The sequence below is a fragment of the Pagrus major genome, chromosome 24 (genome assembly GCF_040436345.1).
Source record: "Pagrus major chromosome 24, Pma_NU_1.0".
Lineage (NCBI taxonomy): Eukaryota > Metazoa > Chordata > Actinopteri > Spariformes > Sparidae > Pagrus > Pagrus major.
In genome coordinates, this window is record NC_133238.1 from 10,600,666 (window position 1) to 10,617,679 (window position 17,014).

General features: G+C 45.5%; 1 protein-coding gene across 1 annotated transcript; it reads left to right on the forward strand.

The window, feature by feature from the left end:
- The first annotated feature begins 3,644 nt into the window (after positions 1-3,644).
- On the forward strand, positions 3,645-13,926 carry rp1l1a (rp1 like 1a). Its single transcript, XM_073462744.1, has 11 exons — positions 3,645-3,878; positions 4,215-4,607; positions 4,703-4,967; positions 5,105-6,456; positions 6,829-9,621; positions 9,670-9,789; positions 10,278-11,210; positions 11,290-11,827; positions 11,927-12,052; positions 12,194-12,426; positions 13,467-13,926. The coding sequence occupies exons 1-11, from the start codon at positions 3,645-3,647 to the stop codon at positions 13,896-13,898; spliced, it is 7,419 nt and encodes a 2,472-aa protein (XP_073318845.1). The 3' UTR covers positions 13,899-13,926.
- Positions 13,927-17,014: the final 3,088 nt, after the last annotated feature.

The following is a 17,014-nucleotide window of genomic DNA, read 5'->3' on the forward strand; positions in this document are numbered from 1 at the left end:
CAGAATATGAAGAAATAACATTTTTGACATTATGGCATCAATTCATTGTGTTGTCGAGAAGTTAGCATGCTAACCAGCTAACCCCAGCCCATCCCTATCTAAAGCTCCTGTGCTCACGGTGTAAACACCAACACACATCTGGTCCTTGAGCTCCTGGTCCGAACCGTTAGCTGAATGGCTAATTGGGCTAACTAGCTAATGACAGCTACAGTAAGGGGCAGTTTAATTGTTACAGTGTTGAGATGCTTTAGCGGTGTAATCACCAACACTCCCCTGGTGCCCCAGGCTCACAGTCTGGACTGCTAAGCTGCAAGGCTAAATGAGCTAACTAGCTACTGGCAGCTACAGTTAGCAGCATTTAGCGGTTACTCTGGTGATATGCTGCCCCCAGGCACGTGGCGGATTCTTCCATTGAGCACCTTTAAGTAATTAACTTTAAGTATTCCCTCTCGTGTCGCTTAATTCTTCTACTCAAGCCACCTTCAGAGGCAAAAATATTGTACTTTTGATTCTACCTGATTTATTTGAAGGCTCAACACACACAGCTGTTTTCACTTATTTCCTGATGACAGCTCATCTCAGGACTCTGACTTTCATCTCCCCCTCTGTCCTCGCTCTCTCTTCTCTGCACCTGTTGGGGTGAACACAAACACAAGCTACATTACACAACGTCTATACAGCTACAACTCCATTGTTGCACCCGCAAATAGCTTGTAGTTCATGGAAACATTCAAAGAACAACAACAGAGGGAAAACATGGCGCGTAAAAATCAATTGTAAATGTTTTTTTACTCGTAATGATGGCACTGCAATAATGAACAGGTCATCATCGATTTTCCACCCGTTCCTCTAATAACCAGTTTGCCGTGACGCAGTTCAACAGGAGCAGTTGGTGTTTTCAGTGATTTCTAAACAGGAGGCACCCTGCTGTCAGACAGATTGTCTGTAATTACAATCCTCTCCGAGTGGAGCCATGTGTGCACTGCATGTGTGTGTGCGAGAGGAAGACGCAGAACAAGAAAGAGAGACAGACGGAGTGAAATGTGATGAAAAAAGGTGAATGATTTCAAAGAGAAACCTTCAGATGACCATTTCCCCTCACCCTGACGCACACACACACTGTACAAACACACCACCAGAGGCCAGGCCGAGTCGTGGCGGCCGCTTAAGGTTGAGATTGATGTGTGAAAATTTAATGATGATCAAAATTCATGAGCTTTTTATTGGACAATCATCCACTTGCTCCTCCTTGCACCCCCATTTATACAACTCAAACTGTAGGACCACACCAGTTCAAAGCAAGTCTACCAAATGATCCCTCATATGTTTATCTATAGGTGAATTAGAATTACAATAAAAAGCACAAATCAGCGTGCGTTTCTTCTTCTAGCCACCATCTTGACCTCACCATAACAACCCCCCCTCCTTCTTCAACACATACACAGGTCCTTAAGCAGGCTTTTGGTTCTATCCTTAGCCCTACCCCTCCTGCCTGTCCTCTCCTCTCTCCATCCGCCCCCCCCTCCCTCTCCGGTGCGCCTGATTACCGACTGCCATTTTACCCTGCGAGCCAGAGAGCCAGGGTCTCCGCTGTACATCTTAGTGTATGACTTAATAGTGCTGACTCTTGGTCTGACTGGAACGGATTCCCCTCCAGCTTCTTTTTTTAACATCTCTTTGGACCATGTTTCCTAAATATGTGAGTAGTGCACCTGATAGATGGATAGAAGTAGACGGGTAAACTGTTTTTAAGTTCTCATGTCAGGATTTAAAAAGTCTTAAACTGGTGAATAGTGGTAAAAGATGGTTTTTACTTGACATTATAGTTATAAAGGTTCGACATTCGACGTGTAGTGACGATGTATTACAACAATAACGTGCTGAAAATGCAGATTATTGTCTCTTAAAGGAGTGCTACGTAGTTTTGGCATTTTAATCAGAAGAGTTTTGGTTATATGTGGCGGACCCTGCCACCTTTCTAGATTCAAACCTTATTTTCTTCTGAGGATGGCTTGTTTATTCAATTATGGAAAAAATAAAGATTTCTGAGTTTGTATTATTACATCATTAATATAGTAAATATACAAATTCTGAGTTTGAATTTCTTCTCCAAAACTACATAGTGCCCCTTTAAATCTTAATATCAACAAGGAATGTAAATCAGGCTAATATTTCTGTAATGAATGAGCGTATCCCTGAATATAAATGTATGTTTTCAGGTTTTTGTTCAGGCCTCAGCAGGAGACCATAAGTGAAAGCCGAGTTCTTTATCTTCTAAGTGCAGGCCGACTTTCATAATATTATGTCATCACACTGTCGGTCTTTTGTAATAATGTGACAATAAATAGCTTAATCTGTCCTCGCCACGCACTTCAAATGTATTATTTGAAAGGATTATCTCAATCAATGCTGGCCAGAACGAGCTTCAGGAACTATTTCTTCGTGTGTTGTCACCTTGGAAAACAACGATTTGCTGCCATGGCTCATTTCAAAATCATGTGTTTTAAAAATCGTTTAAATTGTTGCGTTTCCTTGAAAGGAAAAGTCAAATGCGCAGGATGATATTTTAGGTGTGAAGTGGTTAAAAAGACAGAGCTGAAGAGGGATTAAGAAGCAGAGCATCACGTTGGGGGCAGTGATCTGTCCTGTGGTCTAGCCTCATGCGACTTAAAAGCCTGCTAAGCCTGCTGATAACATTCACCTTTTCGTATGGGTTACTGAAAGTCAGCCCAGTAACCAGTCTTGATGTCATCTCGTGTACTGGTTCAGGGTGTTAATATTGCTTCTCATATCAGGGATCACATCATTTGTTTTTGCTGTAAAGTTTAAACTTGGTTATGCTTCTATTAGCATGTGTGTCCATACACTTATCCATTCAAACCAAGTACAAAAGTATTGAGGGGAAATATGTATATATATATATATATATATATAATATATTTATATATATATATATATATACACTGTATGGGATGCAAGCTGTTCAGAAGCAGGACAGAAACTTTTCACGTCCTCTCCAAATAGGATTTCTGGATGTGTGTTAGGCTGCTCCACTAAATATAGCAGGCTGTGGGAAGCTCAGTCTTTAACATGTACAGTATATAGATGTACATGTTGCTGTATTTGATATTTTTTCATATTATGTGGCTGTTTTCTGATAAAAGATTGGTGCCAGTCCACGGATTTTTTGTCCCAACATTGAATAAATTAAGCAGAGGTCTTCTGTCAGTTTTTAGGCATGTTGGCTTTTCAGTGCAGGAAATAATGCAGGACAGCAGCACTTTCAGGTTTGTCATATGTCAAGCCATTTACTTTGAACTTTACAGGTTCGATTTGGAAATTATTATGTAAGCAGCTCTTTCCCCGTTGTAGCCAAATGACACATGTAACACCCTTATGTGTCAGGTAGTCCTGTTAATGTATGTCCTGTCCTGAATCCTCAGTCAAACACCCTGATTAGCAGTTGTGACGTTGCGAGTGTGATTAGAAAGTGCGAACAGAAAAACGAAAAGGCAGTTGTCAAGGCATTCAGTAGATAAAACACTTGAGTGTGGTCTAAATGTGAATATATTTGAACAACTACTTTATATTTTGATTGTGTTGCACGTTTGTGTGCTTCCCTCAGGTGTGTGTGAGATCGCAGCATGGAAACAGTCCTGGCAGAGATGTGGGACCCCCGCCCCCCATCTAAACATGCCTCGCCCCACCCCCAGCCACCCCCTTTCTACTCACGCCTCGCCCATGTGACCACAGCCACCCCGGCCAAGCGGATCACCTTCTATAAAAGCGGCGACAGCCAGTTCGGGGGCGTCAGGATGGCGGTCCACAAGCGCAGCTTCAAATGCTTTGACGCCCTGCTGGACGACCTTTCCCAAAAGGTTAGTGTGACAGGTCTCAGAGCACTGACGTGGAGGTTTCTTTTGATGCTGACTGTGTAGATGCAGCTGTACTGCACTTTAATCTTTTTCAAGAGAATTTGCTGTTTCCTTCCTCTGCTTTTTACCTGCTGAGAGATGTTTGAAACATGTTTCTGTAATAAAAGTAGGATTTCATACTTAGTAAGTTTCTGCAAAGAGGATCAAGCTCAAACTGTCTCAGTTGAGAATTTCATAGTTGTTTACCAATCATGAAATTTGATCACATTGGTAGTTATATACAGCTGGATGAAGATGTATATAAAGTTTGTGTGCATATGCTTATGTGTCCATGTACAGGTGCCCCTGCCATTTGGCGTGCGCACAGTGACCACTCCCCGTGGCACCCATGCCATCAAACACCTGGAGCAGCTCCAAGATGGCGGCTGCTACCTCTGCTCTGACCGGCGGCAGGCTAAGCCAGTCAACATGGAGATAGCCGGCAAACGCCAAAATATGTGGTTCCAACACAGCCACAAGCCCCATCGGCCTGAAACCTTGTCTGCAACACCGCCCGGCCATATTCCTTACAGGCAGCGACGGATCCTGCTGGTGAAGAACAGCGAGCCGGGGATGAGGAGGAGCGTGGTGCTTAGCAGGAGGTCAGCCAGGAGCCTGAGGGCCTTTCTTGATGAGGTGTCCGAGGTGATGCAGTTTCATGTCCGCAAACTCTACACCGCAGAGGGACGCAGGGTAGGATGTCTTCTGTTTTTGAATGCATGGAGGGTTTTGTATTATAGATGACACCCTGTGTAGTGGAAACTTCTGACACTGTGATTTGTTTCCAGATTGACAGCGTGCAAAGCCTGATGACTTGTCCTGGTGTGCTGGTGTGCGTCGGCCGGGAGGCCTTCAGTCCAATGCTGGTACACTTTATCAGGAAGAGCTCAGAGGAAAAACTGCCTTGTCTGGGCACAAAGTCACCTAGTCTTGGCCCCAGGACGCCTGGAAATGGGGCTCGATCCCCTGCTACTCAAGGTGGAAGATCCCCACCTCATGGAGCTCAGTCCAGAGCCAGCCAGTACAGTGAAGGGCATGAAAGCAAGAAAAATGGTACGTTTTCAACAAAAGCACATGTTCTTTGATAAACACTATTAGGAGAGTACATACCCAATATGTGAGTAGTTAAAGGACTCAGAAACAGTGCAACTCAGTTTATATTTATGTTTGCTTTTCTTCTCTTAATTCAGTTAACTTTGGTCTGGAAACCAAAAAAAGCATCATCCACCCTCGCTCAGACTCCTCAAACCGCTCCGCCCGTTTCTCCTTGTCTTCAGAGAAGTCATACAGCAACGGCGTCAGCGCCTATTCCCAGGCCAGACCGGGTATTTCCAACGAAGACATTGAAAAGCGTGTCCTGGTCAACAAAGATGGCAGCCTCTCAGTAGAGATGAGGGTGCGTTTTCGCCTACAGAATGACGAGTCCCTCCAGTGGTCTACGCAAATTAAGAAATCCCCATCTCTGACCAATGAATGTTGCCCATTGAGCCAGGCCCCACCCCATTACCTACAGCAGGCTCAATCAGAGAGCTGCTCCGACCCTGATTCCACATCCTTCGACCCAGAGGGCGTGGAGGCACTGCAGCAGGTTTCAGACGGGAGCCACTGCCCCTGCTGCTACCATAGACAAGAACAGCAGTACGACTTGTGGGAAAACCCAGCACACAGCCACAAACACCATCCTGTCCCTCCCCAACATACATCCAGGCAAACCCATACTGTGATGAGACACACACACTCCTCGAGCTCTTCCTCGTCAGGTAACTCCAGGAGGGTGGTGCGCTGTCGAGCGCGACTCTCCAACTGCGGAGGAGGCTCAGGTTCAGAGCAGAGCCAACTGGTCCAAGAGGAGATGTGTGTTACTGAGCAAGTTGAGCGCAGAGTTAAGGTGGAGCAGGATGGAGACACCCATGTGAAGGTGTGCAGAGTAAGCAGATGCTGCAGCCGCAGTGAAGTAGTTGCCATGGATAGCAACCTACGACCACTTAGCCGGAAGTCAGTAGAGGATGAGCTAATGGTGGAAGAAGGGGGCGAACGTCCACTGTCTACAGTCAGCAGCTCCTCTCATGTCCTGCAATCACTGAAAGAGGACCAGGACGATGACTTGCCACCAAGCGCCTCACAATGCAGTCATCGCAATGAACCGTCTCCATCCCAAACATCTGAGATTCACCAGGATGACAAACCAGCAAGCAACATGTCTGCTTGTTCAGGTCACTCTACCGAACACACCAATCAAAAGGACTGGGAAGAGAAAGGAAGCAGGGTAGTATCGGCAGCCTCTTCCTGTCACTGTGGAGCAGCCACCCCACATTCAACAGCTGGAGCAGAGGAGATGGACAGAGCTGCCAGCTCCAAAATGAGCAGAGCCTCCTGTAGGTCCAGCAAAGCCAAGATCCCAACCTCAGAGGAAGAGGGAGCTGCAGATGATGAGGACGAAGAGATAAAGAGGGTTGTTAGTGGCTTGTCTGGTCGCACAGGACTTTCAGGAGGCTCCAGTGCATCCAGTGTGTGTCATAACTGTGGAGGCTGCAAACGTGGGGTCAACTCTGTTTCCAGTAGTAGAGCATCACAGAGGTCCAAACATTCCCCCCGAGCCTCTCCAAAGCCTGTCACGCCTCTCTCCAACCGAGAGAACGCCAGTAATGGCAGCGATGACGATGGCTCGGATGGTTCAGCTGAGTCAACACAATCCAACAAGACCAACCTCACTGACCATGGCCGCATTTCTGCGATATCAAATGTCCAGGAGGGCAGAGCATCTAGTGCTATGTCTGGGACATCAGATCTTGAGGCAATGGGAAAAGAAGAAGAAAGGGCTCCTAGCGTGGCCTCAGCCATAAGTCACAAGTCCAATAGATCACACAAGTCTGGCTGTAGTGGAATCACTGGTGTTCTAGGGCAAAAAGAGGAGGAGAGAAGCCCCAGTGCCATGTCAGCCAAGTCTCACAAATCCACCTGCAGCGGCACAGGTGAGGTTCCAGGAGAGGAAGCAGAGGGAGAGAACGCTGTAGAGAGAGCATTGAGCTCTTTGTCAGCCAAATCTGGTGCTTCTTCCAAGCCCAATGCTTCAGTCAAGTTAGGTATTAAGGACGCCACCCCAACTGATGACACAGCTGTGGAAGAGGATGACACAGACAAAAGAGCTCCCAGTGCCCTCTCTGTTAAGTCCAATGTGTCCGTCAAGTCCAGCAAGTCAAAAAGACCTGATAGTGCCATGTCTGCCAAATCAGCTAAGTCAGCTAAATCAAATGTGTCAGCAAAGTCTGGCACATCTCAAAAGTCCACTTGCAGTCATTGTGTGAAAGCAGTTTCTCCAGATGCTAATGTAGCTGATGAACCTGTTGTGGAAGCAACAGGACAGGAAGAGGTAATGGAGGTAGAGGAGAGAGCAGTTAGTGCCATGTCAGCCAAGTCCCATCTGTCTGCCAAGTCCAATAAATCCAATAAGTCCAGCAAAGCTTCGGAAAGGTCACTCTCTCCCCGATCAGAACCTGGAGGAGATCAAGAGAAAAGGGCAACGAGTCAAATGTCTAGCAGGTCAGTTAAATCTAACGTGTCTGCTAAGTCTTCAAAGTCATGCAATGAAACTGCAGCATCACCAAGCTTAAGGGTAGCTGAGGAAAAAGAAAATGAGGAAAATGAAGAGAGGGCAGCCAGTGCAGCGTCCTCTAAATCTCATAAATCTGACTGTAATGAGAACGCAGAAGCAAGTTCTGAAACAGGGGACAATAGAGGAGAAGGTGACGCAAATTCAGGAGTGACTTCTCCGGCCACAGAACCAACAAAGACAGAGGTGGAGGACAGAACCCCCAGTGCCATGTCAGGGAAATCGCACATGTCTGCCAAGTCCTCCAAGTCCCAGAAGTCAAACCGAACTACAGCGTCTCCAAGTCCAAATGAAGCCGATGGTCCTTCTGTTGAGACAAATGAAGAAGAACAGCAAAATCTAGAGCGAGGTGCGAGTGCCTTGTCTGTAAAGTCAAAATCTTCTCACAAGTCAAATTCCAGCAAGAAATCCGGACCACCAAATCCAAATGTTGTCACTATTAACATAACAGAAGGAGCTGACGAGGAAGGAAATGATACAACAGAGAGAGCACCGAGCGCTGCATCGGCTAAATCAGGGAAATCTCATGTTTCATCTGCCTCATCACACAAGTCCAATTGTAACGGAGCAGCTGATGTAGATGAGGAGGTTGCAGAAGACAATGCACCAAGCACTAAATCTTCTAAACACTCTCATGGTCAAACTCTCTCCCCCAGGAGGTCCCCACAGACCCAGTCACCCAAAGCTCCAGCTACACCCCCCAGCACTCCTCAATCACTTGGGCAACAGTTGTTGCCTGGCCCTGCCGCTGGAGACACAAGAGGACCCAGTGCCTTGTCAGTTCACTCCATAAAGTCATCCAAATCTGGCAAATCCAAATGTTGCTGTGGAGCCGCTTCAGCAAAGAAAGAGAAGGAAGAAGAGGAGAAAAGGGAAGATAATGAGGAAGCTTCTGAGCGGGCTACAAGCATCCTGTCAACCTCAACCAAAAGAACTAGGAGAGAATCAGGAGGCACCGAGCAACCACTTAGTCGAAACTCCTCAGGGTCAGTCTCCCTTGGGTTGCCGGAAGACCAAGAAACAGCTGACTCAGACAGTGGCAAGTCCAGTGTTTCTTTTCACGTAAACGCTGAGCGGAAGTCCCAAGTTAAGACTCCTGATGTCCCCAAAAGCAACTTGGAGGGAAGAGGGTCTGCAATGTCTCAAAAGTCCAACAACAATGGCAGTAAGAGCACTTTGTCTCACAATCTTCCGGCAGTCGATATCCCGACTATCGAAACACCAGGAGAAGAAGTTGGGGAGCAAAAAACAGTGAGAGCAGCCAGTGCAATTTCATCAAGAAGCAGCAGGTCTCACAAGTCTTGTCGCAACTGTGGCGTCAAACCAGGGGCTCAAATGCTTGACATTAAGCCTAAAGAGCAACATGCTAGTACGAGCCCCACCAAAGCAGGAATTGACCTCGAAACAGGAAGTGTGAAGTCCGCTTCAACAACAAAAGCTAGCGACAAGACCTCATCAGCAGGTGCTAACGTTCGCAGCAAATCAAATGCTAGCATTAAAAGTGCTAATGTAACCAAAACAACTGCTGGAGATTCGGGAAATAATGACTCTGAAAACCAGGCTGTCAGTAGACCAGCTAGTGAGGCCAAAGAGAAACTACATAGCACAGACAACAAGGCCAAATCAAGCCCCTGTCTGCTACCCAGCTCCAGACCATGCAGCAAAGTGGAGACATGCAGTGACAGCACTCTGTCTCACTCTCTGTCTGCTGCTGACCTGCTGAAGGAAGTCTTAGCTGCGGCACGTCCACACAGCCGACATTCGAAAGCCAGCAAAAACAGCAACAAGCCCAGGAGTGAGAAAAGTCGCAGAAGCAGGCACCAGTTGGATCAGGAGGAGCTGAGACTGACGCCTGCCTGTCTGCCCAATGCTTCCCCCAATGAGGTCGTCAGTGACTGGCTGCGGAGCATTCCTGCTGACAGCAGCATGCTCGCACTGGGTGATGAGCTGCATGAGGAAGAGGAGGAGAAGGCAGTGGAGGAGAAATCTGGAGAAGAGGCAGCAAAGGAGGAGGAGAGTCCTGAAAATGAGAAAGTGGAGGATGAGGAGGAGAAAGTTGAGGCTGAGGAGGAAAAGACGGAGGAAGCTGAAGGCGATGCAGCAGAAGAGGAGAAGAGTGCAGATCCAGCTCCAGGTGATGCAGAGGGGACCGGTCCTTGCCCCATGTTGAGAGACGAGTCTCTGCCCAGGAACTGGCACTCTTCAGCTGCAGTGATGAAAGTCCTGCTGAGCTCTTCTACGGGTCGATGTCAGAGCATGCCAGAGGTGAGCCAGTGACTTAACGTAAATGACCTAATGTCTTTGTGATCATGTAACAAAATCTATCAAATGCTATTAAGGTTCAGGCTTTCCTTTCTGTGTCCTGAAGAAGAAAGTATTTAGGCTGCATTTGACTACAAAAAAACTAAAAGAACTGCTTCAAGCCAGGTTTAAGAAATGATAGCCAAGAGGCTAACATTACAACTCATGCTCCAACCCAAGAAGTAGCTAGCATCAGTGAAGGAGCTGCCACCACCTGTGAGAAAGAGGATGATGTTGATAATAGCAAAGACGTTTATGTGTTTATATAGGAGAGAGTACAGACATGCTCAGACTTAGTGAGGGCCCATTCATTGGACTTCCTGAAGGCAGGCCTGTCTGTACACTGGTAACCAGTACTCTTCAAGAATTAACAATGAAATAGAATGGCTTATGTGACCATGAGGACAATTTATGTTTGTAATATAATCTCTTTTCTCTGCTGTCGTCTATAGGTGTCTCCAGTTTACGGTCGTAGACTAAGCACATCAGCCAGGGGCTTCTTGGACTGTTTGGCACAGCTCGAGCTCATTGACCCCGGCTGCAACCAACAGAAGGATCGCAACCAGCGGTACGAGGAAATTATGTCCATCCTTCAATCCCTCTGGCTCACTGAGCCCAGAGACTTTGATGCCAAGGAGGCAAAGGAGGTTGGAAAAGATCAGGTGACTCCGCCGAGGTCCTCATCCGGGGTGGATATGAGCAGTGGCTCTGGCGGATCAGGGAAGGAGAATGGGAATCAAGGTGGAGATGAAACAGAGCAAAACAAAGCAAATGAGGCAGGATCTTTACAAGAGGATGAAGCAGTGGTGAAGGTTGGAGAAGAGGAGGAAAAAGCTGAGGCAGAACAACAGGAAGCTAAGACAGACTTGGCAGAGGAACAGGTGCAGAGTGAAGAACAAAGTACACTTCCTCCGAGTCTGGACAGCCCCAAAGCCACTGAGAACCCCTCATCATCGGACAAGAGCTCCGCTAACGACAGCTCCAAATCCCCCACCGATAACGAACGAGAGACTCCGGAGGACTCCAGCTCAGGCACGCCACCAACTGTCCTGCGAGCACCTTTGTCAAAAAAACTATCCCAAGACCCTGATCCGGTGTGGATCCTGCACCTCCTGAAGAAGCTGGAGAAACAGTTCATGAGCCACTACGTGGATGCCATGGCAGAGTTCAAAGTTCGCTGGGACCTAGACGACAGCCTCATCCTGAACACCATGATGTCTGAGCTGAGGGAGGAGGTGAGTCGGCGCATCCAGAGCAGCATTGAGCGCGAGATGAGGAAGATTCAGAGTCGTGCCGGCAGATTGGGGAGGTCGCCTCGGCCACCGAAAGGACGGAACCTCTCACGGGACTCCACCATGACGGAGAAGAGGCGTCAAATGCTGAGGGTAAGTCCACCACAAATCCAGATCTTTACGTCTACTGCTGCTTGAAAGGCAGAAAGATCATGTTTGATTTATTTTTCAGGTCATGAAGAACCAGTCATTGAAAACGGCTGACTCTCTCAGCGACGGAGAGACGATAGGTGACTTCAGCGACCAGCGAAGCGAGGACGAGTACTGCCCCTGCGATGCCTGTGTCCGCAAGAAATTGGCCGCCCGGCCTTTCAAGACAAACCCACTGGCAGCCGAAGCACCAGTGATGATGGAGTTTGACCTCCTGAAGATACTGCAGCTGAAAAAAAGCCCAGTGCCTGCAGTTGCTCCACCAACACCTGTGGAGGAGGAAGCTGATACCTTGTTTGAGGACAAGGAAGTGAGGAATTTAGAGGTGTTGGAGGAGGAAGAGGAGGAGGATGAAACTAAAGAGGATATCAGAGCTGCTATTGTTTTAGAAGAGACGATCCCAGAGGAAGATGAGGAGGACATGGAGGGGGAAAAAGAGGAAAGCAGTGTGGGCGATGAGGAGCAGAATGAAGGAGAAACAGGTGGTGAGGAAGCCAGGGAAGAGGAGACATCTGAAAATGGAGAGGAGGAGGAAGAGGAGGCACATTGCCAATGCCAGTGTGCTAGAGTTGAGGAGGAAGAAGAGGGAGAGGGGGAAACAGCAGAAGGAGAAGATGCTGAGGAAACTAGTGACAACACAGGTGAGGATGAGGCAGCAGGTGATGAAGAGAAAGAGGGTGAGAGCCCAGAGGATGAAGGGGAAACAGAGGGCAACGAGGGGGAGACAGGAACTGGGGAAGAGGAAGAAGAGAGTGACAAGGAGACCGTAAGAGAAGTAACAGCAGGTGAAGGAGAGACCACTGAAAATGGTGGAGGTGAGGAGGAGGAGGAGGAAGCAGAGGGGGAAGAGTGCGAGGTGGCTGAATTTAAGCCTGAAGAAGAAGAAGAAGAAGAAGAAGAAACAACCGGCAAAGAAAGCGGAGAAGAAGAGCCGTCTGGGGAAACGGAGGATGACGATGCTGCAAAAGACACAGCAAACGAAGAATCCACACCAGTAGAGGAGCTCGCAGAGGGAAACGTCAGCGCTTCGGCAGAGGCAGAGGATGAAGATGAAGAGGATGATGGCACAGGAGAGGGGGAGTCAAATGAAGATGCACAAGGAGGAGAGAGTGAACAGCAGGAGAGGGAGGCATCAGAAGAGGAAACAGCCTCACCACAGGTAGGACGAATCAAATACAACATGGTAAAGACTTTTTAAAAATAACTGAAATAATCAATATCCATCCATCCATCCATTTTGCGTAACCGTATTAGTTACTAATAAAAAAATTTACCCATGTGAGTAAGTTACAGTTACTAATAAAAATATAGGGGATTACATTTGAATATATTGTCTTAGTTAGGAGCCTATATGTAGAATATCACATTCATTCTGTTGCTTTGCGTCTTTTTCGTCATGTAGGAATGTCCAGAGTCAGCCGAATCTTTATTGCACGGTTCAAAACGTTTGATAGAAAAGTGATCGAATGTAATGTAATATTTTTGACAGGGTAACTAGTAATCTATTACATTTCAAAAGTAACCTTCCCAACTCTGATTGTAACAGATAGACGATGACCATAACTACAAAAATAAAGCCGAGGTTCTAAGAAAGCTTTAAATATCGACAAATAAACAACCATAAAAACTTTTTTAACAAGGTACAGAGCAAATTTGATTTGATGATGTAATGACACTTATTTACCTCTTTTGATGTAAAGCTTTTTTAAAAAAAGACAATAGGGTCACATAAGGGAATGTTCCTCCATTCTAGTTATGAAATACCTATTTAAGCACCACCGACTGTATTTTTAACCATCTCTGAGTACTTGAACATGACTGCCGGGTTGAAGTGTACCTTACTGTACCTTAAAGAGGAATCTGACCTACTGAAGCCCTAACCACTAAGTCTAAGCCTGTGGGAAAAGATAATCCAGCTATCCAATTAGACAGACTGGACAAATCTGTTTTGTTTGGGAGCAACGCAGTACTTCTGCTGTTATTGTCAGCAACAAACTGTTGGTCAAAAGCTCACGTACTTTTTTAAATAAAAAATTCAGTTTTCACTGCAGCCTTCCAGCAACTAATTTGGATTCCAACCATTAATTTAGCTCTTGCTGTGTAATTACTGACACTTAACTGCCCCAGTAGTACCCAATTTAGTTAATTACGACCACTCAGAGATAATTTACTGTTGTCTTGTTTAACCCTCGGGGCCAGGGGGTGACCGAGGGAGAGGAGGCCGACGCCGAAGACTCAGACACCGACTGCAAACGTCCAAGTGACACTAGTGCTGATGAATCAGGACGTGGAGTCACTGAAAACAAGGAGGAGAAAGAGAGTGGAGTCGAGGAGGAGGCCGTGGAGGATGCCGTCGAGGAGGAGGATGAGGAAGAGGTGAACAAGAACAAAAAGGAGGATTGCGCTCTCCTCCATCAGTTCACCAGGACCTCCGTGGAGTCTCAGCCCGGCTCCTTAGAGGACATAGACACAGAATCGCACCATAACCCTGTGAACTCCATAGAAGTGCCCAAAATGGCCGCTGATGATGTGTCCACCGGCGGTGGTGCGGGCCAGAGGAGGAGCCGGTCGCCAGGTAGGGTCAAAAGGCGCAAACCCAAGGAGTGTGACGTGGAGCTGGATGACATTTAACTCTCACAGACACCAAACTGTGGATTCAGAGACAGAGACTCTCGTAAACCCTTCACGGGTACAATTATGTCGGGTAAAAAACTGTCACCGAAAACACTTGAAGCACTTTATCGCTCCAGATCTGGTGTAGTTGGAGTCACGTGTAGAATATCGAAACTTGAAATCACCACCTTATCCTATTTAATTATGTTTGTAACGGTTATATCTTTATTTTTTTAAGTTAATTGTATGTATGAAGGGGTGTATATTTCTCTTCTGTATATGTATGAATAAGATAAATTATGACACCTCAGTTTGTGTTCAGTAGACCACAAGGTTTAATAATTTATTGACTCATATAGCCATTAATATATGAAGTACCTCAGAGATATGTTAGATGTTAATTGACAGCATCAGTGTATTGACGCTGGGTTTATATATCAGCTCAGTTATTATTATTTTGGTCTCATGCTGTATCCTCAGGGGTTTGGACAGCCAGTTTGTTTTTAAAAGGTCATCTCCTCACTAGTAGGCTACTTAGGCTCACTACCAGCTTAAATCTGTAGTCTTTAAAGTAGACTTCTGTTCAGATCTACTAACACTCTGTGATGTAACCTGATTACCTTAAAGGAATAGTTTGTTATTTAGTTATTCTCAGTTAGGTGACAGGATTGATACCATTTTCATGTTCAAGGTGCAATATATTAAGATTTAGCCACTTGTTCAATTCATACTCCAAAAATAACTGTTACTTCAGTTAGCTTTGCAGCTAGCTGGACTGCTAGGGGAGTCTTGGTGTTTACACCGCTAGCACAGGTGCTTTGTACCGCTGGGAAAAAGAGGTTTTCAGGCCCAGGGCTAGCTGGTTAACATACTAACTTCATTTGATACCTTTTAGATGTTTTAAACTAAAATTAGTACATATTACACCTTTAAATAAGAAGCTTAAGCCAGAGACTGTTAGCTTAGCTTAGCTTTTTTAAGCTTAGCTTAGCGCAAAGACTGGAAGCCGGGGGGGAACAACTAGCCTGGCTCTGTCCAAAAGTAACAAAACCCCCCAAAATACTGTTTCTTGTTTAAGTTGTGCAAAAACCAAATGGTAAAAATCTCAAGTTGTGGTGTAGGCTAGACTACAAGGAGTTATGTGCTGAGCTAGGCTATATTAGCCAAGTGTAGTGACTTCCTTGAATGTTGTAGTTAGCATTAGGTTGCCAGGACACATACATTGGGTTAGTTAGTGTCCCCTACAGTTGCTAGAGTTTTTAACCTCTGGACAGAGCCAGGCAAGTTATTTCCACTTTCCCAAACTAAGCTAAGCTAAGACAATAAACACCTAGCTGTAGCCTAATATTTAGCATAAACAACACCATACAGCGGAGGCATTCAACTTCTTAATTATTTAGGTTTAAAAGTGTTGCTAGAGGTATTTTGTTATCTTTGGACCTTTGCAAAAAGCCAGGCTAGCTGTTTCCCTCTGTCTTTGTGCTAAGCTAAGCTAACCATCTCTTGGCTTTAGCCTCATATTTAGCATACAGTCTTGAGAAGTATGAATCTTATCTAAGTCTTTGCCAGAAAGTTAAGTAATTTAAAAAAAAAATCATCAATTTATTTCAAATCACAAACTGTATTTTCCTAGTATTATTGTGTATTGTTTGAATATTAACATTTAAGATGTTTTTTTCCTCTAAACATGCTAATGTGTAAACTCATTAACTTTACCTCATTATATTTATGTAGCCCAATTACTGTGATCATTTACTGTACGTACATTTCTTTAACAGGATTCCAGTTGAAAAACTTGCACAAACGAGCACAATGTGACCACGTATTCGTGTGTGTCCGACACACGAAAGCAAATGCCGGGAGGCAAACATCTGAATTTCAGGTTGATGTAAACCTTTCTCTGCTGCTTCGAGTCGAGAGCTTTTCTTAGGTGCGTGTTACAAGCTGTAGATTCAGGTGGGGTTTGCATAACCAGCCATGTGGAACAACAGCGTGAAGCATGTTACTGATGCCTTACTGTATCCATGGTTATATGAAGGGGGAGAGCACGGTTAAGTGGCTGTCTTTTGTTTCCTGACATCTTGTCTCTCTGTGAGTGGCTCTTCAGCAGAATCAGAGAGTCTGTTAAAGAGGCTGGAATGGATCAAAGCTGCTCTTTTAAAATGCTGGAAAAATATACTTTCTATGACCCGAAGGAGTATTTTCTCACATTTAACCCGAATCAAGCTGAGTGAGCTGGACTCCGGGCTTACTCCCTAACTGTACTTTTCATGGTCAGGACAGTGTGAACGAGGCAAAACGTGTATCTCCTATTGATTAGTTTGACTAAAGCCTCGTATTTGTGGTACCAAGAGGGTGTGTGTGTGTGTGTGTGTGTGTGTGTTTGTGTGCCTATGCTGCTATTGGTCTGTTTGGCTGTCCATCATTCTGTGACATCACCAAGTGAACATCATGTACCTAAAGGCAATGAATATATGAATGTAATCATGTTGATATAAATAAAATAAATTCACTTGATTATCATGTTATTTCACTGACCTCGAGTTGTATCTTGCTAAGGAGATACTGTTTTTTTGCTTGGCACAAAGACTGGAAGTAGGGGGAAACAACTTAAGCTAGCGGTTTCCTCCTGCTTCCACTCGTTATGCTAGCTAAGCTAAGCTAATAAGCTCCTATCTTTAGCTTCAAATCATATTTAGCATACAGACTCACAAAGTACAATAGCGTATTTCTGCAAAATGTTGGCTATTCTTCTTCTTTTATGTGTAAAGGCAATTAGCTTAGCCTAGCATAGAATCTGCATTCACACAATACCTGCAGTTTACTAGCCTTCTGGTCATAACTGGTTCAACTAAAGAAAAAAAATCTGCCGACCCATAATTTGTTGTGTTTAAATTTCTGTTTAGTATGGATTCAACAAACATGATAGGCCTACAGCAGACAGAGCTAGGCTAGCTCTTTCCACCTGCTTCAAGTCTTTATGCTAAGCTAAGCTATTTGCCTGCTGGCTTTAGCCTCATAATTAGCATACAAACATGAAAGTGGTACCAATGTCCTCATCTAACTCTCAGCAATTATGTGAATAATAATTGGTCTCTAGGTGGCAAACAATACCACTTTTCTTTCTTTATTTT

What these genes read in the sequence shown, in the direction of transcription:
- rp1l1a (XM_073462744.1), top strand. Translation starts at nt 3,645, where the DNA reads ATGGAAACAGTCCTGGCAGAGATGTGGGACCCCCGCCCCCCATCTAAA. An exon ending in GCATGAAAGCAAGAAAAATG is followed by an intron (nt 4,968 to 5,104) that starts GTACGTTTTCAA and finishes CTCTTAATTCAG; the next exon opens with TTAACTTTGGTCTGGAAACC. An exon ending in CGGAGGAAGCTGAAGGCGAT is followed by an intron (nt 9,622 to 9,669) that starts GCAGCAGAAGAG and finishes GGTGATGCAGAG; the next exon opens with GGGACCGGTCCTTGCCCCAT.